General features: G+C 59.2%; 3 protein-coding genes across 11 annotated transcripts; 2 read left to right on the top strand and 1 right to left on the bottom strand.

Annotated features, from left to right (window-relative positions):
• Positions 1 to 1,389: 1,389 nt before the first annotated feature.
• ZNF598 (zinc finger protein 598, E3 ubiquitin ligase) lies at positions 1,390 to 10,265 on the bottom strand. Its single transcript, XM_077316889.1, has 12 exons — positions 10,013 to 10,265; positions 7,281 to 7,393; positions 6,920 to 7,049; positions 6,600 to 6,811; positions 6,014 to 6,231; positions 5,624 to 5,741; positions 5,090 to 5,250; positions 4,922 to 5,006; positions 3,870 to 4,621; positions 3,342 to 3,465; positions 2,925 to 3,069; positions 1,390 to 2,819 (listed from the first exon to the last, which is right to left on the bottom strand). The coding sequence occupies exons 1-12, from the start codon at positions 10,247 to 10,249 to the stop codon at positions 2,457 to 2,459; spliced, it is 2,658 nt and encodes an 885-aa protein (XP_077173004.1). The 5' UTR covers positions 10,250 to 10,265; the 3' UTR covers positions 1,390 to 2,456.
• On the top strand, positions 7,396 to 16,463 carry NPW (neuropeptide W). Of its 6 annotated transcripts, none has more exons than XR_013227289.1 (4): positions 7,396 to 7,466; positions 11,337 to 11,504; positions 12,397 to 12,511; positions 15,775 to 16,463. XR_013227289.1 is itself a non-coding variant. In XM_077316910.1 (2 exons), the coding sequence occupies exons 1-2, from the start codon at positions 14,722 to 14,724 to the stop codon at positions 15,794 to 15,796; spliced, it is 591 nt and encodes a 196-aa protein (XP_077173025.1). In that variant the 5' UTR covers positions 14,484 to 14,721; the 3' UTR covers positions 15,797 to 16,463. The 6 variants fall into 6 exon arrangements, 1 of the variants encoding a protein (XP_077173025.1); XR_013227288.1 differs by lacking the exon at positions 7,396 to 7,466 and adding an exon at positions 10,601 to 10,763; XR_013227286.1 differs by lacking the exon at positions 7,396 to 7,466 and adding an exon at positions 10,601 to 10,869.
• A 4,036-nt stretch (positions 16,464 to 20,499) lies between these two features.
• On the top strand, positions 20,500 to 27,965 carry GNG13 (G protein subunit gamma 13). Of its 4 annotated transcripts, XM_077316942.1 has the most exons (5): positions 20,500 to 20,735; positions 20,916 to 21,083; positions 25,359 to 25,440; positions 26,626 to 26,782; positions 27,139 to 27,965. In XM_077316942.1, exons 1-5 carry the CDS (start codon positions 20,632 to 20,634, stop codon positions 27,153 to 27,155), a joined length of 528 nt encoding a protein of 175 aa, XP_077173057.1. In that variant the 5' UTR covers positions 20,500 to 20,631; the 3' UTR covers positions 27,156 to 27,965. The 4 variants fall into 4 exon arrangements, 3 of the variants coding, with proteins under 3 accessions (XP_077173057.1, XP_077173058.1, XP_077173059.1); XM_077316943.1 differs by lacking the exon at positions 20,500 to 20,735 and having other exon boundaries at positions 20,833 to 21,083; positions 25,403 to 25,440; XM_077316944.1 differs by lacking the exon at positions 20,500 to 20,735 and having other exon boundaries at positions 20,833 to 21,083.
• The last annotated feature ends 6 nt before the right edge of the window (positions 27,966 to 27,971 follow it).

The raw sequence follows: 27,971 nt of genomic DNA, 5'->3' as shown, positions 1-27,971 counted from the left end.
GGGAGGGGGGGTCACAAGGGGGGGCTGCGTTTTGTCTTAACCGGTTTTAAAAGAACTGTCTTGGCCAGTGGTGTTTCACGTGCTCTATATTACAGTTCTGAATGTCTGTACCTCATGCCTACATCTGTGTTCGCTTCCTCTCCCCACCCCATCCCGCCCTCCCTGGACTGGACGGCCCCGGGGGGAGCGGGGGTGAGCTCACAGCCTCCACCGGGCTTCGGGGATGGGCACCCCCTAGCGCAGAGCCAAAGTCAGCCGTTTGCCCATCCTCAGAAAGGCGTCCCCGTGGCCCCTCTGCCTGAGTTGCTGCTCTGGGCTCACCTGCCTCTTCGCGTCTGGTGGCTCCTGAGGGACAGGCTTCTCCCAGCGCAGTTTGACCCTTACTCTTGCGCGGCACAAAAATAAATCTATTTTGAGCAAAGCAAGACGGGTCTCCCATTTTAATTCAGGCAAAGAAAACTGTGACCCAGAGGTGGGGGCCAGCGACAGCACACCCAGATGGGGCCTGCTTTGAGCTGACTGGGGGCTCTTCCAGGCCTTCGTACGCACGTGCCCACAGTAAAGACTTCACAACCGCGAAGACGGGCAGAGGGGACTGCGTGGTCCCCAGCTCCCTTCTTTGGGACACACGGGGCCAGGGAACTCTGCAGAACGGGCACCTGGGAAACCAAATCCAGCCATGTCCTCTCTCAAGGAGGCCTGGCAGAGACAGAAGCTCAGCTGGGTGGGCCGTACAGCGGCCAAACTGGCCAAAACTGACTGGCCGGTGGCAACGCTTTCACCAAGAGAGCCTGGAGCTGAGGGGCGTCCCTTGAAGGATCTTCCCACCTGCCCTCCATCCTGTGACTCCCACCCCAGGAGGGTCCCCTTTCCTGTGTGCTCAGCACATCTCCATGCTGCAGGAGTAGAAACAGGTTACCTTTCTTTCCCCCTCCCAATCATTCCAATACAGCTTCTTGAGAAACAAAAAGTGGGAGGGGGAACAGCCCTGCCCTTTGCTTGCCCTCGGCCGGGCAGGGAACCAGTCCTCCCTTGGACTCGCGTCTCCCGTCCTCAGTTCGGCCCCCTCTGCATCTTTGTGCGGCTCCAAGTAGCAAGTCCAACCTGCAGATACCTCTCTTCTTCGAAAGCAGACCGCCTCACAATACGGAATGTGACAAAACTAAAAAGTACAGTTGCAGTTGTGAGTAGCCCCCCCCCCCCCGCGTTGTCGTAGAAAAGTGGATGGTGTGAAAAGCTGAGTTTTAAAAGACGTTTTAAAGCGGTTTCTTTGTATGTACGCGAGCGCTAAGGGTGCCGCCGTCCGCCCACGTGGGCCTTCCTTGCATGGGGGGAGAACCCCCGTGGGACGCGATCTCGAGAAGGGTCGGCGCGAGCACTGTCCACAGCTGTGATTGCGTTCCTTTAATTGTCTTGTGTGCCAACTGCAACAATTATTTTCCAATAAACAGTTCAAAACAGACTTCTCTTAAACCTTCCGCCAACGGGGGGGGGGGAGGGAGGGGGGGGGATCCCCGGCCAGGGGGCGCGGAGTGAGCCTACCTTTGAGCAGCTCCAAGGGACTTGAAACCACCAGCCAACTTTGAACCGTGACCCGACTGGGAAACCAGACTGAGGCCGAAGCACGAAGGACTCACAACCTCAGGGGGCGGGGGAGGATTTGGGGGAGGAAAGTAACCCGCACGCAAGGGAAGGCAGAGACTTCCCCGTCACCAAAACGTGGGCAAAAAACCTCCACCCCCCTTCCCCACTGTCTCCTCCAGGCGACAAAACTATCGCAGATGGCCGCATTGAACACAGAATGACGTGTCAGGGGTAAGACCCTTGGCCTGGGGCGCCATCTGGGGTCTTGCCTGCCTTGGAGGGCTCTGACTAAGATCCAAACTGGAGTCCGGCAAGGCAGGCAGAGGCCCCCACCCCCCAGTCCCCTGCTGTCATCGGCCCTCAAACTGTTGCAGCGTCCCCAGCAATCTGACGATCCTGGCAAACCCCTTGAAGCCTCTGCTAAGACTCCTGGGAAGCCAGGCCTGGCCCGTCCCCTACCCGCCTCTGCCCCAGGAGGGTCTACAAATCGGGGTGGGAAGGGAGGGAAGAAGGGAACAGAAAGGTAATTGGCTACCGCAGCCCCTTTGCCGCCCACCTCTGGGTCCCCAGATCCCTCTGCTGGCCTCTCAACTTTTCCCTTAGCAGAAACTCCCTGGATGGCAAACCCACCCCCTCCCTCTCCCTCTCTCGGTGCCAGACCAGTCAGAACACACTCTGGCAGGGCACGCTCTGCAGTCCCGGGCAGCCCAGCGGGGCTCGCCGCAGCCACTAACCCGGCCCGCGAACCTGCCGCGCCTTCCCCGGCCCGACGGTGTCCCCCGTGGATCCGGCCGTGCTCTCCCCGCCTCTCCTCCCCGCCCGGGCACAGAGCTGTTGAACGGAGACGGGGTTTATTGCCCTGCCTGGGCCGGCTAGCTGATGGCCCGGCTGACGGCCTGCAGGGAGGGGAACTCCTCGTCCTCCAGGTGGAGGGCCTGGTGGGCCGCCAGATCCCGCGGGGTCAGCACCTGGCAGCAGCGGGGGCACACGCAGCAGTCCAGGTCGGGGCCAGAGTCCGCCTGCCACGCCCCCTTCCGGCTCTTGGCCCTGCAGCTGCCGCCTCCGCCGCCGCCCGGCTTCTCCTCCTGGGCCTTCCGGTCGGTGTGGGCGGCCAGCAGTTCCTGCTGCTTGGCCGTGTCCGGCAGCAGCACCAGCAGTTCGTGGAAGATCTTCCGGAAGTTCTCCCCCAGGAGCTCCTGGCAGCTGCGGTAGTACTGAGCAGCCGAAATCAGACCCTGGCCGGGGGAGGGAGAGAAACGAGGCATTCAGAGCGGGGCGAGAGGGGCGGGGGGCCACGGCTGCCCTCTTCCGAGGGAGTCTCCTGGGAAGCTGCCGCTCACCTGCCGGAACTGCCCCGAGTACGTCTTGAACTTGTTGAACTGCGACTCGTCGTTCAGGAGGAACTCCTTGATGGACTGGATGAGGTGGGTGTTCCGCTGCTGGAAGTTCTCCAGGATCAGGTAGGGTCCCTGGCACAGCTTGGCCCTGGCGGGGAGGGGGGGAGGAGGAGGCGGTGAAGGGAACGCCCCGAGGCTGGCCGGGCAGGCAGGCGGGCCTAATGGGAGTGCCTGTCTGTCTCCTTGGCTCTTCCCCCCCTGTCCCTCCCACATGGGATTCCAGGGGACTGGGGAGAAAAAGCGCTGCATTCAATATACTTTGCCTCTGGCAAGCCCATTTATCTGCATGCAAACAGAACTTCCTGGCCCTTGGCCCCTCCCCAGGCCCTGCACGTGGCACACAAGGGCCCGCCTACTCACTCTTTGGCGGGGCCAAGTTCTGAGACGGGCGGAATTGGGGTGAAGCCGGGAGGCGGTTTGCTGAGGGGCACTGCCAGACCTGGAGGGGCCAAGGGGCTGTTGGTGGGCACCACAGAACTGAAACCTGGAAAAGGGGGGGGGGGAGGAGAGAGAGAAGGAAGGCAGTCAGTGGACACCGCAGGGGCAGCAGGTGACAGCCCGTTGAAAGCCACCCCCTGATTGAGCCCAACCAACCCCCACCACCCTCCCAGTGACCAAAGGGAGGAAAACCATCTCCAGGATCCCAGGCCAATCTGGCCGGGAGGAGAACGCCTCCGTAAACCCCACTCATAGCACCACCCCCCTTTAGTCTTCGGCCTCCTCTCCTAGGAAAGGGGCTCCAGACCCCAAACAACCTTGGCTGATGCTGGGGGAGGGGGGAGGGAGGCTGACGGCCCAATGTCGGGACCCAGATGCCAGACGGGACGGAGCCCTCGCCTCGCCCAGCACAACCGACCCTCCGTTCAAGCCAGGTCTCCCCGCCCTCACCTGGTGGGGGAGGCGTCCGAGGCGGGCCGGAGCTTCCGAGGGCCGGGAAGTCTTCCTGAGGCCAGAGGGGCTGGCCGGCCGCGGGGGGCTTCTGAAGGCCGGGGGGTTCCTTGGAAGTTTTGCACAGGGCGGGCTTTTCCGAGTAGCCGTTCACAATCCCCGCAGGCCTCTCCACTGCAGCGGTGCTTGTGGGGGCGCCCGGCGGGGGCTCGGCCTCTGGGGCCCGCTCTCCGGAGGGGACGGGGGGCAGCTCCTCCTGCGCCAGCAACGCCCTCTGCTTCTCCGCCCCGACCTTCTTCTTCTTGCCCACTTTCACAAAAGCCTGAGCGTCCGGGGCCACCAGCAAGGAGGACACGTCCACCATGGTCGGGGCGCTGCGGACCTCGTGACTCCCGCCACCGCCGGCTCCGTCCTGCTCCTCACGCCCTGCCTTGGCCTTCTTGCTTCCTCGGCTGCCGCCGGCCGGCACGGGCTTCTTCGTGAGCTGCCTGGCGCCCGCGGTGCTCGGAGCCGCGGCTTTGAGGGCGTTCTTGCCGGAGCTGTTGCTCCAGGCGGAAGAGAGGGTCGACGGGGCCTTGCTGCTGGGCTGGACTTTGGACACCAGGGCAGGGAAGTCCTCCTCTTGAAAGGACGTCTTCTTGGCCGTGGCCGTGTAGGACAGGGACACGGCCAGGGGGGCGGCGCCAGAGGCCGAGGCGGAGAGGCTGGGGAAATCCTCTTCCTTCAGCTTCACGGGCGCTGGCTGGGCAGGGCTGGGCAGAGAGAAGAGGCACAAACGGAAACTCACTCTGCCCCGCTCTGGCCGAGGAAGCCGATTCCGCACCGGTTTCGGGTTGATGAAGGAACAAGGGGCGGGTAAGAGTGCTTGAGCACTGCTGGGCCATCCTCGCAGGGAGGGTCTGCTGGGCCCGTTCCAGGAGGAGGGAGAGGCAGAGCCGGAATCAGCCGCCGACCAGCAGAGGGGCCTGTCCCAGGCTGGGGCACGGGGGGGTCTGGACTCCCCGCCTCAGGGCATTTCCCAGCTGGCCGTTTCCAGGGTCCCGAAGACTCACCTCTGCGTGGAGCCGCCTGCGGACGAGCCGAAGGCAGGGAAGTCCTCTTGGCTCAGCACAGCCTTTGGGGTCGCTTCCTTGGGCACTGGGGACGGAGGGGGGGAGAGAGCTGTAATTCTGGCCCAAAGGGCTCTCCCCCAGGACCGACCTCCCCTCCCTCCGCCTCACCTGGGGCTTCCGAGGGGGGGTTTGGCGCACGCTTTGAGGCAGCCGTCGCCTCCCCCTCCTTCGGCTCGTCCTCTTTGTTGTCGCCCCGCCTTTTCTCTTCTTGCCTCTTGGCGGCCACTGACGCCCTCACGGCCGCGGCGATGTCCCGGTCCTCTTCCTCCCTGCAGAAGGGGCCACCCATTGTGCTCCGGGAGCCAGCGGGATCCCCTCCCTGCCCTGCCCCTCCCCTCCCCTCACTGCCCACGCTGCTCTGCTAGCCGGGCGGGGGCAAAGAGTTTGGGACTCCAGGGGGCCAGGCAGCTTTCGGGAGGGAAGCCCTTGGCCTGGTTCTGGGTCAAAGTGCTCACCAGGGGAAGAGGACGGCCCAGACTGTGCTCAGCCGTACCAAACAGGTCTGAGAACGTGGCCCAGCCTCCCAACAGGGGATTACAAGTCAGCCGAGATCCCTTTTCCCTTGCCAACCTGCTCTGCCAAAGAGCTTCCTAACCCGCAGGCCCGCCCCCCCCCCCCCCCCAGGCAGTCAGGGCTCCTTACCTCTTATACCTCCAGCTCCCTCTCCTGTTCTGCTGTCCGCCACGTGGCCCGGCCCGGCCCCCTCTCGGCTGCCTGTTGTATCGGTCAACCTCCTCGTAGTCTTCTCCGCTCACGACCCCTGGGAGGCGAAGACACGCGGCTGACCGGGGGCCTGGGTCTCCCCTGAACGGCACAGCTTCTGGCTCACGTGACCCACACGGGGCAAGCTGATTAAGAGCCTGCCTAGGGAGGCGGTGGGATCCACCTCCTCAGGGAGCCGTGGCTCACGGGCACAGCCTCGGCTTGGCATGCTGCAGGTCCTCAGTTCAATCCCCGGCAGCACCTCCCGTGTCAAAGGGTCTGAGAGTAGGCCATGCTAGAGCCCTCCCCTCCCCCCCTCCCCTGCTGTACCCTCGTTCCTCCGCGGGTGGCGGGGCGTGTAGCTGAACTGCAGGTCGATCTGCCGGTTCTGCCTGGCCTCGGCCCGGCTCCTGCTGTGGCAGGCCGTCTTGTGCGCCTTGTAGTCGATCTCGGTCCGGAAGGCGTGCGTGAACTGCTCCGTGCTGCAGCGCCCCTCTTCGCACAGGAAGTGCTTCTCGCGGAAATGCTCCCGGAGATACTCGTAATCGCTGCGGGAAGGGCGCGAGAAAGGTGTTGGCTCCTCTGCAAATCGAGCGGTTTAGGAAACGGGCTCCCTGGGGCAAGAGGTGCTCAGCCCACAGCGTGCCTCGGGGGCCTCCAGCCCGGGGTGGCCGAGGTTTCTGAGCCTTCGGACCAGACCGGCTGCAGCAGCTGGCCTTCCGTCCCGCAGTGGAGGAGCCGAGTGCGGTGGGGGAGGGAGCGGCTGCAAACCCTTGCCTCCCCCTGCGTGGCCCCTCCCACCCTGAGAAGCCCTCTGGGCAGGCCAAGCAAAGGAAGCCCTGGCACCAGTGGGCGGAGAACCTCGTCCTGCCGGTGGGGGCTCCCGGGGAAGCGGGCGAGGGAGCCGGGCCCTGACCTGTAGTATTCCTGGGCCCCCTCGGCGTCGCAGAAGTGGCAGAAGTAGTGGTCTCTTCTCAGGTGCTTCAGCAGCTCGTCGTTGTCCAGGTAGCGCTCGTCACAGAACTTGCACAGGGGGTGGCCGCGGTGGGAGGTGTCGTCCGGGTCCCCGTGGATCCTGTGCCGGGCGAGGTCCTTGCGCGAGTACCACTTGCGCTCGTGGGTAAAGATCTGGAAGAGGAGAAGAGGCTCTTTGGCCAGGCGCCCAAGCAGCGGGGCCCGGGGACACCCGTGGCGGGGGGCGGGGGGAGGGGGGGCCCCCCGTGGGCGGCCACTTGCCTTCAGGTGCTTCACACACAGCTTGCAGCAGAAGAGCTCGTGCTGCTTCCGCATGTGCTGCTCCAGCTCGGCCACGGTGGCGAAGGGCCTGGCGTCCGGGCACAGGGGGCATTCGTGCTGCAAGAGCTGCCTGGGGGGCGGGGAGGAGACGGAGGTGGGTCAGCCGCTTCCACCATCACAGCGCTGGCCGGAATGGACGACTGGGGGCATCCAGCAGCGGGCCATCGGCCTCTACCTCCAGAGGGAGATAAACGTAGCCCCCTCCTCCTCCCCGGCACCCTTCCGTCCCTCCTTCTTAGAACCCACACCCTGACCCAGATTACCCAAGGGAAGTCGCCCAAGATTGAAGTGGTTTTCTCACCTATAGAGAGCATAAACCTTTGCGTCAGTAAAATAGATGTCATATTTCTTCTCGTGCTGCAGCTGGTGGAGGGGGATTGCCGAAAAGGACGTCAGCTTCCTCCCAAAGACCACCTGCGGAAGGCACAGAGAGGGAAGCTAGAGGCAGGGGCGCGGCCAGAAGCGGACAACACCCCACCCAGCACAGGTAAGCTCTGGGCCTGCTGGCGGCAGAAGCCCTGGCCGGACCCACAAGTGAGGCCTGAACTGCCAGGCGTCTCACAACGGCCCCAGCAGGGAAGGGGCCCTTGGCTCAGGGGGGCTGTCCCCGGTCTCTGAGCTCCTTGCCGTGTTTCTCCACCACCACCAAGTTAACTGTCCTGAACAAGGGGCGTGGGCACACACCGATGCTTCCACGCAGGGCCCGTTGGCAGAGGGTGCTCTGAGCATTAAAACATGCTCTTCCCCACTTCCAGCGCACCGGTGGGAAATGGCCAGACCTCGGGGAGAGAGACGGTGCCTAGCACGATGACTCATGTGACACTCATGGATGGGCCTACCCTGCCTAGCTTCCGAGGGCAGGCTGTCCTGGTGGGGCCCCATGCCGGTAGGCCACGTCAGAGCTTTGGAAGCAGGAAGACCCAGGCAAGGCAGGGACGAATCCCCACGCCTCGTGCTTCCCTGCGCTGGGACAACATTTACCCAGATAAGGAAGGACTCAGCTGACCGCGGATCCTGTGCCCGGAGCAGGCATGACGCCATCCGGCTGAGGCCGGGAAAGAGCCCTGCTGGTCAGCTGGGATCAGGCCTCTTCCGCTTCCCGCCCTGATGTCTCGGGCCTGGCCACTCCAAGGGTCTCCAGAGGCCTCGTGAACCAAACGCTCTGTCCTTTCCCCGGCTGCTCGCTCAGAAGGGGTTTCGAATGCCCGTCTGGCCCCAGTGCCTTCCGGAACGGAGAGTGCCTCCGCGGAAGGCGCCAGGCCCCCTGTGAGGTGACTCAGCAAAGAGCAGCTGACCGGCCACTTCCCTCCCTCCCTCCCTCCCTCCCTCCCGCGACTCTCCCCGGCCACCCCCCACCCAAAGACGTGGTCACTCGCACGCGGCACGGGGAAGTGGAAACCAAATCAAAGGACAGCAGCGGCTGGCAGCCCAGCCCTGCCAGCAAAAGAGCTGGATTGGGCTGGGCTGTGCGGGGCCAGAAATGTCTGTTGGATTGCTTGAGACGCCAAAGTCCGAGTCCAATCAGGCACCTTTCAGTCCACCTAGGGAAAAACTTGGTTGGACGGCTGCTCTGAGAAGAGGCCAAAAGTGCCGCTTGCAAAGGGAAACGGCAAGAGAAAGACCTGCCAAGCTCCTCTCCCTGCCTGCTGGAAATCACAGCCTCAGTGACAGAGGTGGCCCCGTGGGGAATGCCCAGGCGAGCAGGTCGTGCTGCAGTGGGAGGTCTGGTTTGCCCCACCCCGCTTGACACACAGGAAATGACCTCACTCATCTGCCTGGCTGGAAGTCCCGGCCCCCACGGCGAGTGCCTTTTGCAAACAACCACAAAACAAGAGTCCCGACAAGAACAGGCAGGAGCACTGCTGCTCTTGCAAGAGTCCTTGTTTCACCAACGCTCAGCACAAGGAGAGGGATGAGAGACGTTTCCCAGTCTCCAGCTGGCGTCCCAGTCCCTTTGCACAGGGAAGAAGGGTGGGGGCTCCCTACGAGTGAGAAGACCCTCCTGGAGGTGCTGCCCCGCCCCTCTGCTGCCTGTCTCCCTTCTGGCCATCCTTCCTGACCGATGCTTGGCCAGATCTCCGGTGGCCGAGGGTGGTCCCCAATTCCTCGTGTGTGAATCTGACCGCAAAGACCGGCACTGCTTGGGAAGCTCAGCACCTCAAGACAAGCCTTGGGCCACCACACAGTGGACACCCCACCCGCTCCCAAGCGGAGTGCTCTGGGCTGAGAAATGCAGGTCAAGAAACCGGAGTCACCAGTTTTCCAGGCGCCTCAATACTGGTGGTTGGAGCCCCAGTTCAGCCTCTCCCCGATCCCCAGACCTTTTGAGAGAGGAAGGCAGCTGTTTGGAAGCCCCTGGGATGGATCCCCAACCCCCCTCCCCAAATTTCCCAATGGTTTGGAGCTTGTGGCAACATCTGAGCACTCATTCAACCTCTGGACGTCCCGCCACATGGAGCAAGCGGGCATCTTCACGCCACGAAGCCACCAGGGCCCTCCTTAGCTTGCTCTGACTAGCGATGAGTTGGCCCCGGAGCAGGACTGAAGCCAACGCCGAGCAGATGGACCGTCCTCGAGAGAAGCGATATTCCACGTGGTCTGGGCTCGTCCAACCTGAGTTATTCTGCCATGGACAGGGGCACCGCTACCCCTGACCTTGTGTCCCTCTCGGCCCCTTCAGGGCCACACAAACACACACTCCGGCAACACACGCTGGGCCTGGACAGAGCTGTCACTTGCAAACAGGCCCCCCCCTCCTGTCCCTTTTGGACAACCCCCCCCCAATGCCAGCAGATCCCCCCCCCAGTTACGCCGCCCAGAAATGGGGAGGGGGGGCACCCACTAACAATAACACCTCCTTGACTCCCCCCGGGGGTGCTTTTGCCACCATTCATTGCTTGTTTGTTGGAGTTTTAGGTTTCTGAGCCGCCCCTCCCCCCTGGGGGCGGGGCCCTGCGGTGCCCTCTCCCTGCCGGTTGCCACCCTCCCGGCGGGCCCGGGAGCCCCCCCCCCGCGCGGCCCGTCCCGGCTCACCTGGGCGAGCTCCTCCCGGCAGACGGCGCAGTAGCGGACGCCGCAGAGCGCTCTCATGCGCACGGAGCAGCGGAAGCAGATGGGGTGCTCGCAGCGGCCCAGCGCCACCACCTCCAGCTCCCCGCAGCACAGCACGCAGCTCGCGCCCTCCGCGCCGCCCCGACGCCCCCCGACGCCGCCGACGCCCCCCGCAGAAGCAGCCCGAGGAGGAGGAGGAGGAGGAGGCGACGCCGCCATCGCCCACCCACCCCCCCGGCCGGCCCCGCCGCCGCCTAGCAACCGGCCCGCACCGACACCGCCGCCTAGAGCGACGGCCACCCGCGCCGGGCCGCTCTAGGACCGCCCGCCGCTGCCGCTCGCGCCGCGTCCGCCCGCCAGCCAATCAGCCTTGGGCGTCAGGCGCGGCGCCTCCTCGCAGGGGATCCTGGGAAATGCAGTTCTGGAGCCCGGGCACGTGGCGGGCCCGCGCCCAGCGGCGCCTGGCTGGACTAGGCTAAGCGCATGCGCGAAGGCCGCCGGCCGGATGCTGGGCTGGGCTGGGCTGGCACGTGGGCGTGGGGCAGGGAGGGCGGGAGGGGATTGTTAGTAGTGTCATTTTTATTATATTGTCATGTTGCTTCGGCTTTTATTATGCTGATTTTAATCTGCTCGGTTGCATGCGGTGCGCCGCCCCGAGCTACTTCCGGAAAGGCGGTTTGGAAGTTCAGTCTATAGCAGCGACAACCACAGCCGGGGGACCCATCCGTTTCTGGTTAAAACTTCCACCCATTAAACTTTAAACAGTTGTGACGACAACCTAAATCCTCGTCAAATAGCAGCCGTGGCGAAGAGCGGCGGCGTCTAATCCTGCTAGCCGGGTTGGATTCCCCCTTCCTCCATATGCAGCCAGCTGGGTGACCTTGGGCTAGTCACAGTACCCCTAGGGCAGTTCAGTTCTCTCAGAGCTCCCCCATCCCCCCCCCGCGTGACTGTTGTGGCCCAGAGGGGATCCAGCAGCAGGGCCAGAACTCCAGAAGCCCACCCACGGCTGCTCCCCATGCACCAAGAAGATCAAGCATCCCTGCCCAAGTCATAAGAACCTAAGGGAAGCCCTGTTGGGTCAGGCCGTTGGTCCATCCAGTCCAACACGGTGTGCCAAAACCCCAGTGCTGTCAGGAACACAAAACGCATTCCATTTACAAGTGACCCCGTCAAAGGAGAGAGAATCCCGGTCTTTGGTAGTCATCAGAGGGCAGGCGAGCGAATGTTTGGTTGAGCGGGTGGCAATTATTTCGTAAAGCACTCCATCGTCATAATTAACCTCCCCTTTCAATCTCCCACCCAGATTAATGACACTTGTGGATATGTTTTTATGTCCAATTTGGGAAGCGCAATTAGCGTGAAATGAGATGGCAGCTCCTGACTTTAATGACCGGTCTTAAGTGTCACTTGTCTGTGGAACGACGCAGAAAAACCCGGGAGAGATGGTGACGGGGCGGCCAAACGCGAGGTGGTAAATATGTCTTTGTAATTAAGCTTTTCATGGGTGTGCATAAGCAGGCTGCGTTGTTTGTCATCCTGATGGCCCCGATGGAGCAACTAGAGCCCAACAGAGACCTGTGGCTTCCTGATGTCTTCTGGCCGAGTCAGTGGGTCTCAACCTTCCTTTAATCCAGTTCCTCATGTTGTGGGGACCCCCAACCATCAAATTATGCAAGGCTTCTTTCACAGAAATTAAACCGAAACTGACCAATGCGTGAAGATCCATCGTTCATGATTGTATATAAATTGTTTTTTGCTGGGGTTTCTCAGTTCAGTTGTGCCTCTTGTCCCACTCTTCTCTGCTACTCCAGACAGACAAACACTCTACCGCGATCTACCCCGCAAGGCTGTTGTGTGGGTGGTGCCCCCCCCCCGCCGGGCCAAGCTGCTTGCCCTGCTGCGACCCCTGTGAAAGCATTCGACCCCCAGGTTGAGACCCACTGCGGTTTTGAACATCTCCAAAATAGCCCCAGGTTTTTCACCTCCGATCTCTATACTAGGAAACTGTTTATGTGAATTAAAATGGGAGGTGCAGCTTCTTACTCCTCCCCCAATTGGCCTTTCTGGGGAGCCCACCCTACTGGTAAGAAAGGGGGAAAGCCAAGAACAGTTACTCCTCCAGAGGCTGAACAGAAATCCTCTTTGCAATTGGTCGATCAGAGCAGAAGAGGCACCCCTGTGTCTGGTGGGCTTCTTTGCACTCATGAACCGTTAAATTATTGGGTGTGCTGCTTCTTCAACGCATGCTAGAAATGGGTTTTGAGTTGCCAACTGAAGGTGCAGAAGGCAGCGTGGCAGCAGGAGGTGAAAAAGCAAAACTGGAAGTCGCGGCTAGTCAGAAATTGTTTTCTCCTTCTCTCTAGAGCCCTCCAAAATGATGCTCACCCTAGTAATAGAGCATGGTTTTCATTACCGACCGTGAGTCATGCCAAGTGCAGACTTAATTTCGCTGGCAGCGTAGAAGCCAAAAAGGATTCGGTGAGTTCCTCTTCAGAGACTTGACTCACTCATTTTTCTTTCATAATTCCTCTGCTAAAAAGCGGCCGGGTTTGGACGGATGTGCAGGTGTGATCAATGCAGCAATCATCAGAGGCTATGCATGTTTAATGCTCATCGGAGCGCTGGGGAAATAAAGCAAGGGGCGTGTGAGCTTTCTTTGCCCCCTTGCAAACTGAAAGAAAGAGCAAAAGAGGGTGGCTTCCCTGTTTCCTGCAGCTCTGAGCTCCCTCTGAGCAATCAATGTTATCCACAGGCAGGGAGAATAAGCTTGAGGTCTGGGGAACTCCCCAACCCTGTATTATGGCCACAGGAGGACTTGGGAGCGCAGAATCCAAATTGCTGAGCTGTGGGCCTGTGTCATGATGTAGGACAGCACAAAGAGGGCAGGGGGGTAGCTTCCTATATCCCGGGGCTGGACTACTGCCTTTGGATGTGGGGCTGCCCCAGAGATTATTCTGGACATTCCTTCCCTCCTTTCTCTGTGGCCTTCTACCCAACTCAAGTCCCCTCTCAGATATCTCCAGATATCTCCCCACCTGGAGCTGGCGACCCATTACAGATAGCCCGAATGCTTTGATCTGCGTCTCAGATTCCACAACACATATTTTGTTGTCTGTGGGCAAACTTCTGAGTTTCACAGGATTCTTCAACAGGCTGTGTGGGCCAACTTTTGAGTTTCACAGGATTCTTCGGCAGGCTGCCCTCCGGCGCTCCCCTCTCTGCCCACGCTGGCGGGGTCGCATCGGGCGGCCGCCTTCCCAGCTGTGCCGTTTGCCTGGATGAGCGCGCCGATCCCCTCCTCCCGAGGACTGACTTCCCCTTTCTGGAGCGAGTGGAGGGAAGTGAAGCGTCCCGCCGTCACCGCCTGAGCAAAAGCCGACTCACTCGCCTGTTGTCTAATCGCACAAGTGTTCGTACGACAACAGTTGTCTGTCTTGTAGGCGCCGCGGCAATAATTGGCTCGTTAGGCGTGGATCGTCAGGCGGCATCAAAGCCGTGGAAGAGCTGCGCAGACGATTAATGTTTCATGACAGACGGGATCCGTCCCTCCGGCAGCGGTTGAAGACCCTTCGGAGAAGACACCCCACGGTCATCACACAAACCGGCTGCTTGGGTCGCCTCAGTCGCCACCTCCTGCCTTGCCTTGCAGGAGGAAAAGGGCCGGAGCACCCCAAGGGCTAGCCAGCTCTGCGGCAAGGGAGGAGCGGTGGGGGGTCTCCCCAGGGGAATTCCCCCACGGGAGAATGGGGACCCCGAGCATTCTCTGCCAGGCCCTGCAGGGGCCCCGGCTACGTCTCTCGGGCTCGGGGGCCTGCCGCCTTCAATCACTGTGACGTATCTGGGCTTTCGGGGCCATCTAGATGGCGGCCCGGAGAAGGAGGCAGGCTGGCCTGGAGCCACGGAGCGCAGTGCTCTCCCCGTTCTGGAGACGGCCATCACGCAGCCTCCATCTGCGACCGCAGATTCGTCACCTCTGCCCTGTGCCTCGTCTCCGTGGGGGGCACCCAATGAGTGGGAGCAAGCAAGACTCCTCTTGGAGTTTCTGGCTTTCCCGGAAGGGCTTCACCCACCTTGGGGGGCTCTGGTGAGGTTTGTCCCAGACCACCCTGACTGTCCCCTTTCGAAAAGGTCCGTGTTTTCTCAAATGCAAACCTTAAGCCCCCCCCCCAACAAAAGAGGTTGCCTTAAATGCCATATGAGCAACAATTCTCCCCCTAAATCAAAATCTTTCCGGTGGCCTTGTCTTGCCTGGCAGGCAGAAATCCAACAGGGGAATCTTTCCCCAGCAGAGGGAAACACTGCACCCGTGGAGTGTCTGCCTGCACAGGCAGTTTCCCCAGGGCCCAAAGATGCTCATGCTCCTCGCGGGCAGGGACTGCCAATGGCGTCTGGGGAGGGGGGCGGGTGGGCCTGCCTACGGGGGAGGGGAAGGGAGGCTTGGTGGGTGACTTCAGCTCTTGACACCCCAGCTGGGGAGAAGGCGGAGCCAGGAGAGAGAAGAGGGCTGCCCCTCCCTCACGGGGTTTATATAGAAGTGGGGAAGCCAGGCAGGCAGGCAGAGGGAGAGAGAGAGAGAGAGAGCAAGAAAGAGAGTGCCCCCTGGCCCTCTCTGTTGCCCACCCGTCGCCTGCTGGAGAGCTGCAGGAGCTCTGCCCTTCCTCCTCCTCCTCCTCCTCCTCCTCCCCACGATGATTCCGCGGCCGGCGTCCGGGGGCCCCTGGCGAGCCCTCTGCTTCCTCAGCCTGGTCTTGGTCCTCGCCCCGGTCGGGGCCTGGTACAAGCACGTGGCCAGCCCGAGGTACCACACCGTGGGCCGTGCCTCAGGGCTGCTGATGGGGGTCAGCCGCTCCCCTTACCTGTGGCGCCGGGAGCTGGAAGAGGAGCCTGGGCAGAGCTCCGACACGGCCCCCTCCCTGCCCGCCCCCCGGGGGTCTTCTCGGTGGCCGACGCTGCTGCGGTACCCGGCGGAGACGGCACCCTGGACCGCGTTGGAGCATCCTTCCCTGGCCTTCCAGGGGCCCCCTGGGCAAGGGAGGGCCAGCCAGAGAGGCTCCCGGCCACCGGCCTCTACCCACACCCAAGCTGTCAGGGACCTCTTGGCGGTCCTGGGGTCAGCCCCGAGGAGTGGCCCAGGTCTCCCGGTGCCGGACTGGGGGCCACGAAACACCCTGGCGAAGATCTCCCCCCCCGTGCCCAGGGCTCCTGGAGAGGACGAGGGGCAAGCAAGAAGAGCCGGGCGCCAGGCAAACGCCACACCGTAAGTAAGCCAGCTTCTAATCCAGAGAACCGGGTTCGGTTTCCCACTCCTCTTCCACGTGAGCCAGTCACAGTTCTCTCAGAGCTCTCTGTGCAGAGAGGAAAGGGAAGGTGTTTGGGACTCCATCAGGTAGTCAAAAAGTGGGGTATAAAAATTCTTCTTCTTCTTCCTCTTCTTCTTCTGTTTTGATGTTGTAGGGGAATGGGTGGGGGAACCCCACAGGAGTTGCAAGCCCCTTTAAAGAGGGCCAGATGGATGGGAGCAAAGCGTTCCCTCGTGTTCAGTGCACAATGTGAAATCTCCGCCGGCAGAGAGAGAGATGTCGGGCGCAGAGGGAGTAATGCTCTGTGAGCCATGGCGCTCGAAAGCTGTCAAAGCCAAGAGGCAAAACTAGGGACTTTGCTGCGAATTTTAAAAAGTGTACAAGGCACGCTTGGGCATCCTTCAGTCCTGTGAGACTTTCCCCTTTTCCTCCTCTCTGCAGAGTTTTCAAGCCCGAGATTTGACCTCTGACGGGCTGCAGCATCGTGGTGAAGGGACGAGCATCGTTTTGCCCGGGTGAAGAGAGGTGGAGCCGGATCCTGGCCCTTCGGAGGCTTCCAGAATGCTTCTTCAGCCCAGGGGAGGAGCCGGCTGCGATCCTGTGAGCCAAGACTGTGCACAATTCCCCGGCATCCACAGCATGTCTATCCTGTCCGGATCCTCGGATCTCGGCCGCCGGTGCTTTGGTTTCCTGGGACGCAGGTGGTGGGGGTGGGGGTGTCCTGTGGCTTTCCAATCACGTCTTGGGGTGGGGTGGGGGGTCGAGAGAAAAGGCAGCGTCAGTTCTGCAGAACGGCTTCTTTGCCATATGATGTCCCCCCATCCTCCCTGCCCCTTCCTGGGATGCTGTACCCATTAAAAATAACCCAAAATTTAAACCAAGGGGAGCTGTTCTGTCTTATATTACAAGGATGAGGGAGAATGCAGGGAGGACAGCCCTATAGGTGCCGATCAGCCATAATACTTAAATGGAGCCTCCATTTGCAAGGGCAGTGTACCTCTGAGTCCAAGAGGCTGGAAACAATGAAGGGAGGGGCACATCTAGTTCTCTCTTTTTTTCTGGTCCATGCTTCCCGTTAAGTCATCACCTCTCACCCCCTCTTGAAATTAAAGCTGTAACTGGAAAGAGAATGTATTGGTCCCCCTGTTTATGCTTGTCTCTATGCTTCCCCGCTTGTTGCCTTCCTTCTGTCACAGTCCCTTCCTTCTGGACCCTCTTGTGCAAATTGGTGGCAACGTATACTCCCCTTCCCCCCCCCCAACAAACAAACAAACAAATCCAGAACCCTGTGGGGGCAAAAGAGCTGGGGAGGTCTTCAAGTTAACATGACAGAGAAGGTGGAGAAAGACGGCCGCTTCTCCCTCCCTTACAATACAAGGCCTGGTGGGTGCTCCGTGAAACGGGGCAGCAGGCGGTTCAGGCCAGCTCAGAGGAAGTCCTCCTTCCCCCAAAGAGTTTCCTCGGAGACCGGGCCTCAGCTGCGAGCGTCGCTTTGCCCGGGATTCGCACCCGGGGCCGCTTGCCACTCACGCGCCTCTGCCGCCCGCTGAGGCTCCGGCACTGAGGGTCCCACCGGGGCCAAGCACAGCTGCAGAAAGCCCGTTTGCTCAGGCTTGGAACGACGGAGCGCTGGATCGCCGCAGGACACCATTTCTTCTCCCGACACCCCCGCTGCCAAATGGGGGGAGCTGGAAGGATCCGGGCCCTGTTTCTTGGCCGGGCGGCGGGGAACAGACACACGCCCGCTTCCAAGAAGCAAACAGTGCCCTGCTCCGAGGGAAGGCTGGGGGAGGCTGGGGTGCTCTCCCCTCCCAAAGCACAGCTGGGTCGCGAGGCAGGGAGGGACGGGAGCCTTGCTGCTTCCAGAGGGCCCCCGACCACCGGCTGGGTTTCTCCCGGCCTCTCAGGATGCTCAGAGGACAGCGTCCGCCGCTGGGTGTTCTCGGCACAAGACGGCTTGGACGGCCGTAGGCAGAGGTTTAACTAGAAGGGGAAGGAGCAGGAGGGCTAAAAGGAGACCCCTGGGAACGAGCATTGTAAGAAACATCTTGTGGCGGAGAGTTCCACAAGTCAGGCGCCCGTAGGGTGAAGTGGGACGTCTTTCGGTCCGCGTGGAATCTCCTTTCTCCATTCCGGTCAGCATTTCCGGTCAGGGGAGGCAGGCACCCTAGGGCCGATCTCCTCGAAGGAAGGAGAGGATGAAAAGACCCTAAGTGGGAGGCAAGGGGACGCTGCCACGGCTGCAGGAGAACGCTGTTCTGTGGCCGGCCCACCCTGCCTGGCGAGACACTCTGGACCGAGGCAGATGAGATTAAAGCATCCGCTTTATGGCTCCCCCCCCCCCCCCAGGCTTATCAGCTCTGCCCGTCCCTGCTTCATCTGCAAGGCTTTGGCCTCCCATTAATGAATAGCCCTTGACAGCCGGGCACAAGGGCCCCCATCTCGGCACGGCCATTAGCCCCGCCCGACAGCCTCTTGGTCCTGTTTACACCAGGAACCTGCCTCTTCAGAGGCCGGGGGCGAGGGGGGAGTGAGGGGGGGCTGCGGCCATCGAATCCGGGGCCGATGAGAAGTGATACGATTAGTGCAACAGCCGGTTTGGTGCCTGGGCAGCCCCTGGCCGTGTCAATTAGGGGGAGAGAGACTCCAGGGCCATCGAGAAAGCCGCCGGCTCTTTGCTCAGAGAGGGGCGACGGGTGGCCTCTTCCACGTCTGTGCCGCCGTGCCTCTCCACGTCTTAGCAGGAGCTCCAGCTATGGATGCCGCCATGTCTGAGGTCTGGCTACTCAGGTAGACTGCTCCTGCTCGAGGTGGTTCTACAGCAGTCTTCTGTGGATTGCAGATATCTGGCATCGAGGACCTTCTTTTTCTGCTCTAGCAATTGCGGCAATCAGAAATGAGAGCCGGAGGAGATTGGAGGGCAGAAGGAGCAAAGCATTGGGCAGGGGCCGAGAAACAGGAATCTCCGTTGCCACATTTCTGGACGCAAAAGCCGGGGGGTTCTGCCTCCGCCCAATTCCTACTCGCCCAGGTGTGCTCAAGGCGGGCAGCTGATGCCCAACCATGCTGCTTCTCTGCTGCTGGGGAAAGGCAGGTGGGTGGAAAGGCTGCCTTGCAATCCCAGAAGGCAGCACTGGATGGCGCCCTCGCGCTTCCTACCAGGCGCCTCCTTCCCTTCCCTTTGACTTGGACTCATTCGCACCTTGCCCTGCATTCAGGCAATGCTCAGAGGTTCTAGCAGCCCCCCTTCCACACACCCCTGGGGGGCACAGGTGGGGATAAACGGGAGGCTTGCAGGCACCTCCAAGGCAGCCGGACCCCGGTGGGCTGTTTTGTTATTCCAACGCTCCATTTCTCATGGGCCTTCCTTGCCGCGCTTCCAGGCGAATCACGAGACCGTGCCCTAAGAGGGGCACAATGCATGACGCAAACAGGGTGACAACACCCCCCCCCCGAAAAAATATTCCCCAGAAACTTCCCCGCCTGGAGTCAGCAACTGGACCCGCTCCTCGCCCCGATGCAGGCTCCTTTTCGGGTATTGCAGCCCTCTCCCCCTTCTTAGAGACGTCTGCCCCGCCAAGCCCCCCCCCGCGAATCATTTTGAATAACCCCCTGTGCTCAGAGCCTACGAAGCAAGCCTACTGCAGGCCGGCCGGCCGGGCAGGCGGACAGATGGGCCTGTGCCCACACAGGGTCGCACAACAGCACTTAGTTCATAATTCCTTAATCTGGGACGCTTAAAAGGGTCCGATAATGGGGGATCTGCCGCTGACAGGTAGCCCAGCGGTCTTAAATGAAGCGGGGAGTTGGGGAGGGGGAGCAGGGCTGAATCATGGTGATTTTAGTATAATTTCATTCTGCTTTCAGTGGTGTATGTGCTTGGCTAATTTTTACAAAATTAAAAATGGAGACCCCATTTTTAATGGGGCTGAGCTCCTTCGCCTCTCCTCCATTTCACTTTCACAACCACCCTGAGAGGTAGGCAAACCTGTGAGGATGCAGCTGATCCGGGGTTGCTCAGCAGGGGCCAATTCCAACTTGGGTCTCCCAAATCTAAGCCTTTTGCTAAACATCTGGACTAGAGGTCCTTTGGCGGCTGTTAGCCACAAGCTATAGGTGGAATGCCATGTCTGGGTCAGGGATGCCATGGTGGGAGGGCTGCTGGAGTTGGGGACCTGCTGGTGGACCTCTGGATGGCCCCTGGGCTTTGGTGCTGGTCTGGAGGGGCCACTGGCCTGACCCAACATGGGTTCCCTGATGTTCTCATGTCTGGGGAAGGGATGCTCCGTCTTCTTGGGGTTTGGGGTGGGGGCCAGAACGGGAGGGCTTCTGGTGTCCTGGCCCCACTGAATTCATAGTGGGCGAGGAGCCATTCTGTAGATTCCCGCTCTGAAAGTCCCGTTCTGTGAGCCCAAACAGGACGGCCGTGTTCCTCTGCGTGCTTCGTGCCCCTTTGCTGCCCCACGGACAGGCCTCCGAGCATCCCCTCACCCTCAGCACTGAGCCACGAACTCCCCCCCCCCTGGGTCCTTTCAGATCATTGTCTGGAAGCACTTGGGATTTATGCTTCATGTCAAAATGGCTCTCTAATCGCGTTTCTTGGCCTCCCCTTGTGCCGACCTCTTTAATGCACCAGCTAAGTGGTGCAGAGTGGACCTCTGCAGAAGGCGAGCATTTGAATGATGAGGGGTGTGTGTGTGTGTGTGTCAGAGGGCCTGGAATTGAGGGGGGTGTGTGTGGGGGGGGATTCCTTCTCCATGCATGTAAGGTTTGGCTCCCTTGTTTATTGGTCTCCTCTCGCCTGAAGGGTCTGGTGGCGAGGTATGAGGTTAAAAGCAACCACGTAGAAACAAATATAACACATTAGCATTTGAGCTATTTGCCACTCCACAAACAACAACAACAAAAATAGCCCCAGCACATAACTCCCCTCCACGAATCGGTCTCCTCCCCCGTGGGAGCGGTTTATTCCCGTGGCCATCACCCCGTCCTCTGGCAGCGAGATCCACCTTTGAGCCTCTCTGTGCAAAGCCCGTTCGGAGCCTCCTGCCCATCAGCGTCATGGGATGCCTCGCATTTGAGTCTTTGGGGAGAGGAGGGGAAAATCTCTCTTTGTCAACTCTTCTCCGGCCCATTAAGAAAGGGTCCCCGTGGCTATTACCAGTGTTATTGCCGGCAGATTACCTCGTGGGGCTTTCCTCCCCTTCGCCCCAGGGATACAATTAAGGTGCCGTCCTGAGGGGAGGTGGGGGAACCAGGTAGCCATGGCACCCAACCATCAACACCGCCCCTCCCGGGATGCTCGGACCCAGGCCAGCGGCTTCCTTTCTGCAGAGTGCCCCAGCCTGTCCGTCCGTCTGCCCGTCTGTCGTGGGAGGCCTGCAGGAGACAGAGACGGAAGGGTGATTCTCTGCAACAGCTTATCTAGAGTCCAACCGTGAAAAGAGAACGTAGCATCTGGGAAGGGAGGGAGGGAAGGGAGGGAGGGAGGGGGGCGGCTGGATTTCTCATTATCCTTGTCCTTCGCCGTGTCGCCACAGCTGGACAGCCCGCACATTAATAGATTACATTCGGGATTTCAGACCGTTAACAGCCACACGAGTGGCCCGGCTTGGGGACACACTGCCGAGAGAGTGCCGCAGAGCTGGTGGGGAGCTTTCCTTTCTTGGATCGGCAGTGGAGGCCAGCTTCCCGGGGAAACGACCCACACCGTTGTGTCCGGTGCTCTTGAATCAACACCTTCTTCTCAGGTAAGGCTTTGTTTCATCCTGCTTGTCAAGGCGCAGCTGGGGGCCAAGGGAGGGCAAATCGTTCCTCCGCTGCGGGCGGAAGGCCCAGGAAACGTGGCCTGTGGGATGTCAACGTGGAACCTCCATGGGCAGAAGCAGTGCACCTTTGGAGTTCCGAACCGCTGGCAGGGGAGCGGGGACCAACAAGAAGGGCCCTCCTTGCTTTTAAATCCCAAATTAGACGGGAGCTGCTTGGGGTGAGGGGCCACCCAGTTCATACGCCCACATCCCACACGGCAGGGCAGAAAAGCCCAGTGGGCCCCCCTCGTTCAGAGGAAGAGCTTTCAGAAGAAGTGACCAAGCGTGGTTTTGCAGAGGAGCTGATCTCGGTCCTCCTCCAGCGATCTGTGGTAATTCGGGAAGATCTCCAGGCTGCCCCTGGAGGTTGAGCAAATATCATCTCCTCCCCTGAGCAAATGGCTAATTCCGGGAGCCGGTGGGTTGCTATTGTTTGCCCAGCTCCTCTCAAAAAGACAGAGAGCCCCAATCTGGTTTTTCCATCACTTTACCTGGCCTCGTGCGTTTTTCCCATCTGGAGGCTGGCAGCTCTACCTGCCAGAGATCTTGGCAGGCTTTGGGCTGGATGGACCAGCGGCCTGACTCTTCACGTGCTGTTGACAAAGGAGGCAAAACTTGGGAACTTTGGCTTCTCCTCGGGAGTTTCTTTGGAGGGTTCTTCCGCTGGCGGATCGGTACCACCGGCCAGCCCTGGCTCTAGCCTCCTGCCCAGCCCCCCCGGCCCGAGAGCACATCTCCGAGCCCATTCCCCAAACAGCCCGCCTGGTTCAACCCCACCATCGGCCGACGGGGCTTCATTTGGGCTCAGAAAGGCCGCTTGTTTCTGCCGCCTTTGGGCCCAGAGGGATGTCGGAGGCCTTGGATGTGCTCACGGCCATGTTGGAGGTCCCTGGGTGCTTGTTGTGGGATATTGTGGTGCAGAGACAGCTGAGCAGCCCTGGCACAAAGCCCTGCCCTCCGCTGGGGGCGTCAACAGAAACTCGGCAGAAGAGAACCCAAGCCCCTCAAGGCATTGTGAGGCCAGGAGAGGCCGTGGGAAGCCCTGGGTGCGGTTCTTGCAGAAAGGGAGAAGGTGGGAGACAGACCACCAAGACGGTGGGGGGGGGGGGTCAGAGCCCCTTTCCTAGGAGGAAAGGCTGAAGAGTTGGGGTCTAGACAGAGACATCCAAGCGGAAGCAGGAGAGAGGTTTAGAGAATTTAGAAAATCAAGCACGAGGGGGAGAGGGCTGACAAAGCCAACCTCTTCCCCAAAGAACTCCGCAGGACGTGCATCTTTCCCCTCCCTCCGTTTTGCACATCACAACAGCCCTGTGAGGTAGGTGAGGCTGAGAGAGCGGGACCGACTTAGACCTCTGCGCGTCCCAGATCCAAAATGTTGTCCCAGAGGGGTGCAGCGGAGCATGGCTTCAAGTCGGGGAGGTGTTCAGTGTAACACTCGCATGGAGACAGAGCTGACTGTCGACAATCAGTCGGATTGATGTCTTGTTGATCTCCGAACAAGAGGGACAGCTGTTCCCCCCCCCCTCCCCGGCACGAATGGGGCGAGGGCTTCATCATCTAATTATTTGCATTCCTTTTGCTCCCATTTGCATATGCAGCTCGTCAAGGATTCGGTCCTCAAGAGCCTCCTGTCGGCCCAGAACTATCAGAATTAATATCCTACCCTGGAATGCGTGAAGTTAATTCCCTTCAAGTGGTATTAGCAGGCGCCTCATTTCCCTCTCTGAAATTGTCTCGTTTGCATCTGCCTCTCTTTTTCACGGACTCGGGGGCGGCCGATGGGCACGGTTTGTGTGGGTTGCTGCTGCGGTCAAGCTGGCTCCGGGTGACCCCCAGGGCTTCCGAGGCAAGGGACGGCCAGAGGTGGTTTTCTGTGGCCTGGCTCGGCATCTTCCTGGAAGGTCTCCCATCCAAATACTAGGCCGGGGCGATCCTGCTTAGCTCCTGAGGCTGAGAGAATGGGCCAGCCAGGGCTATCAGAGAGTTTCCATGCGGAGACTCCACTCTATCCCGTGCCCAGATTTCTTTTTGCATGTGTGTGAGCCGGGAATGGGGAAGTTCAATCGTTGTCCCGAAACAGACAGACAGATTGTTGTTCGTTGAGGAATTTCAGCTGAGAATGAAATGCTGTTTTGAATCCGTGCTTCCTGTTAAGGAGGGCAGGATGCACGCAAGGCGTGCCCAAGGCGGAGATCTGTGTGTCTTTGAGCTGAGGGTGTTTCTGTGCCTATCGCTGATATTTCTGGGCCTCTCCCTGATCAGTAGAAGATACTCGTGTACATGATTGTTCCTGGTTTGGAAACAGGGCTTTCTGCTGTAAGGCAGACAGGCTCAGAGTGGCAGACTGTAAACTGGAGAACTGGGTTTGATCCCCTAGTCTTCCACAAGCAGGTAACTGGGTGACCTTGGGCCAGTCACAGCTCTCTCAGGGCTGTTCTCTCAGAGCTCTCTCAAAGGGGCAGGTGAAATATGGGTATAACCCTCCACCCCCAGCTCTTCTTCTTATTTCTCCGGTCCCAAAATATTGTTTTTTTCCCCATAGAAGTTCTCCATGAAGTGCCAACTTTTTACGGAGGAGATTTAGAGCCTGCTGGAAACCTCTTTCGCTCTTGGCCAACAGAGTAGACCAACCTGAGTCCAGTCAAGTGCTCGGAAAGAGGTCAAAACAAGCCCACCATTAGAAATGTTTGCTCAGTCCGTTGTCCACTCTCCCTGAGGTGGCAGGCCCAATTTCTGATCTCGCTTACGTCAATGTTAATCGGGTGTAAGCCCTCGGTCGGTGCCTTTGTGGATTAATGTTGGAAGTAGACCAATATCGGAGGGCTCCTCCCCCCCCCCCAGTTGCTTTGTCCTTTTGGCGCTAGTGGATTTCGGCTGTAGGTGACCCCAAGTTGGTCATCAGATCAGATCTCCCTTCCGCGAGTCGCCTTGGGGCTGAGGAGCTGAGGAAGGACCAGTCAGATGTGAAGGGGTCTTGAGGGAAAAGGTGGAGCAAACTCAGAATTCCCAGGACCTGGACGGGGGGGGGGGGGGGCGGGCGGTTAGTGGTTAAAGCCAAGGGGAGACGCTACCCACACCGACCCAGGCAAGACGAAGAGAACAAAACCAAAGGAAGAAAGGCAGGGACAGGGTCTCACGTGTCCATAACAGAGAGGGCGAACAGGAGGCTGGCTAATGCACAGCTATCTTTTAAAGTCCTTTTTTTTTTTGGGGGGGGGAGGGATGTTTTTAAATATCCGGCTCAGTTTATTTCAGTGCAGGAACAACAACAAAAAGTTAACGCAATGGCCAGGTACCATTCCGAGGCTGTTATAACCCCAAACTTCCAAAATTCTCACCTGCTTTCCTTTTGCAAGTACCATGATACAAAATATTGTTCCCGTTCTTTCTTTAGGGAATTCTGAAAGGAGGACAGTAGCACAGAATTGCTCTGCTCTTCCTGGGGTGGCTTAAAACTGGCCTAAAATATTAGGAGCATCGATCATTCGCATATGGACAGGACAATAATATTTGATCGACTATCTCAGCCTTTAAAAAATAACAGTGAGTGAAAATAATAAAATGAACAGGGGGGGGGTGGAGGTGGAATCCAAGCCACCCCCCACCCCCGTCTTTCTGCCCTTAGCCACACAGTATTAGCAACATGCAAAATGCAATCAAATCATGTCCCAAATTGCTTCTTTGAATGCCTGGATCCACCCTTTCTGCCACGGATAAACCCATCCACCGCAGAGCGGAGAGGCCGGCGTCTTTCCCCCCAGGGCAAGATCTAGATTGCTCAGGTAAGACTCTGTTCCTGAGAAGACAAAGAGAGGCATCCTTTTGAGCTGGGCAAACCACCTGGGCACCCTCCAATTGGCCTTTGATAGCAGCCGACAGAATCCAAAGCAGTCCCGGGGAGGCATTTGAAGGAAGACCCTCTGTCTGTCTCCTCCGTTCGCAGACCAGGGGAAAACACAACCAGACTGCATTGCATTACACCATTGCTACATTACGACCATTCAAATCAATTATTCCCAATAACTGCGGACCGAGGAGACGGCCAGAAGCTCTCCTTCGGAGGAGATGATGTCCTGAGAGGACAGGGAGGGACAGGAGGGCCTGGTGGTGGTGATGATGATGTTATCCGTTCAGCCGTGCCCGACTCTTGGCGATTCTATAGGGTAATAGTATTATTTGATGGTAGATTTGCTGATTATTCTCCTCTTGTCTCCGCAGTGGCTTCTTCCGAGAGGAACTCTGGGACTTTCTTTCTTTCTCAGGGAAAAAGCAAGAGGAGAGAAGGATCAGTCGCTCTAAGGTGAGTAAGAGTCCATAAAAAATAAACAACAACAACCCCCAAGCAACCAGATACAAGACTTCAGAGAGAGCGTTCATATCTGCACATTCTGTGGAGACGTCCCAGCTCCTTCTCCCCTCACCCCAGGTATGACAAAGGGCTATAGAGAGATTCGTGGAGGGTAAATCTATCCATGGCTACTGGCCCTGGTGACTGAGGGGAACCTCCACCTTCAGGGGCAGTCTACCTCTGAATCTGAGGCCACATCAGGGGAAGCTCTCCGCCTCTCTGCCCTGGTTGGCCCCAGGGTGAGACGGGGTGCTGGACTGGATGGACCACTGGGCTGATCCAGCAGTTCTCTTCTGGGGTTCTTAGGGAGGCCTTCCAGATTTCCTTGGTCAGGCCGTTCCACCGTCCACCTTTGCAACCCCCCCCCCCGTCCTGTCCCGACAGACGGCAATTTGGATCCAGATGTAACCTTCCGTTTCCATCTATCCGCTGGAGCCTCCCTCCCCGCCCCAGCAGCATTTAGAGGGATTTGCCAGTCAAATGCTGATGCCTCCGGAGAGACCTTGCAAATCAGGGGATGGAGATGCCGGCTGACCCCATTGCAAAGTTCAGGAGAGCATCCTTCACTCAGGGGGGGCACTCCCAGGGGCCACTCCCAGGGGCCAGCCAGCTCCTCTGCAGGACAGAGTGCCTCCCCCTGGTGATGCCTCCTGGCTCTGGGATCCAGAGGCTGACTGCCCCTGAATGTGGAGGTTCCCCCCAGTCACCACGGCTGGTAGCCATTGACCAACCTCTCCTCCATGAATCTGTCTACGCCCCCTTTTAAGACGTTTATTCCTGTGACCGTCACTACATCCCTCCTCTTTCCGAACCTGCAGTGGAGCTCTTGGGCGGTCTTTAGCTCACGAGCGCAACATAAGGTCTCTTGCACATTGATTTTAAAACCATGTTTCTAGTCCATGGGGTGGTGGAGACGCTGACGGCTGGGGAACTGATCTTTGAAGTCTGGAGAGGAGCTGTAATTCTGAGCGATCCCCTGGCCCCACCTTGAGGATGGCACCCCTAGGCGTTAGCCCCAGTTCCATCCTGGCTGCACCCCCCATTCTGTCAGGATTTTAACATCTCCTACCTTCCCAATTTTTTAGCCGGGACAAAAACATGCAAGACTCTCACTCATGGTTCTGGTCTCCGATGCAGGTTGACGTCTGTCCGGGGCCCTTCTGTGCAGCTGAGCGGAGCCCCCAAGAGCGGCCCCCATGGATGAATGGGAGACCCCCCAGTGGAAGAAGGAAATCGAAAGCCTTAAGTACCAGCTGGCTTACAAGCGGGAACTCTCTTCCAAAACCATCCCTGAGTGAGTCTGCCCACAAGCCCCCTCCCCTCCTCCGTTTCTTTCTGGGAGGGGCAGCTAACCCCCTCTCCTCTCCTTTCACTATATTATATTGTTATATTCACAATATGCAGGGCAGGGACAGTGTGCGACACACACTCAATGTGCTGGCACAATTTTGCAAAAATCCATAAGGCCAGTGGGAAGGGACCCTAGAGGCCATCTAGTCCAGCCCCCTGCCCAAGGCAGAATCAGCCTCAATAATCCAGGAGAAGGATCTGTCCATCCACTGCTTGAAGACGGCCAGTGAGGGGGAGCTCCCCACCTCCTTAGGGACTCGATTAGGAAGCAAACTGTGTGTTCTCTCCCTTCCCTTCCAGATTCCTCAAGTGGATAGAAGATGGCATTCCGAACGACCCCTTTCTGAACCCAGAACTGATGAAGAACAACCCCTGGGTGGAGAAAGGAAAATGCACCCTCCTCTAGCCCTCCCCCCCCCTCCGAAAATGGTTCCCTTTGATGCTCAAGAGCGCATGAAGGCGGGACCAGCACTGCCCGGATGTCGCTGGCTTTCCTCTGGGGCTAAACTTGATTTCGCTCCCCTCTCCCTCCTTTGCAAGGGTGGCTGTAACTTCTCCCACATCCCCCCCCCCCCAGATCCTCAGGAATGGTGCTGAGCCTTTGGGGGCAGGAGGGATGCATCTAAAATCCCCCCCCCCCTTCTGGTAAGCACTGGAGCAGACGCCGTAAGGGGGGGGGGGCTCTGGTGCATCCTACCTTGGGATGACGTCTGTTTTTAAATGGAGGAAGGGGGGGGGGAGTTGAGGCAAGGGGGTTCCCTACTTGGGAGGGTCCACAATTTGGGAATTGCTTGTCCAGGGAGGCCGAAACCCTCTTGCTTGGTCCCGCCTGTTTTGGCGGAGAAGCCAGCGACAAGAAACGAAATCTCGCAAGTCCCGAGGAGTGTGGTAGTTGCAAAAGGTTGCTCTTTCCTGTAAACTGTTTTGTCCGACTCTCTCTCTCTCTCTCTCTCTTTCGGGGAAACTTGTAAAGGAACTCGACACTTTTATAAAACACGGCGATGGTTTTCGGTACTTTTTTTTTTTCTCTTTTGTATCTTGTAGGATTATACGCGTTTGCGGTTTTGAAAAATCAAAAGCCGAGGAAAAGTGACACGTTTGTAAACCGAATAAAGGAAGCGATGCTACGCAAG

Source organism: Paroedura picta, chromosome 17, assembly GCF_049243985.1.
Source record: "Paroedura picta isolate Pp20150507F chromosome 17, Ppicta_v3.0, whole genome shotgun sequence".
Taxonomy (NCBI): Eukaryota; Metazoa; Chordata; class Lepidosauria; order Squamata; family Gekkonidae; genus Paroedura; species Paroedura picta.
This window is presented reverse-complemented; position numbering and strand designations above follow the sequence as displayed.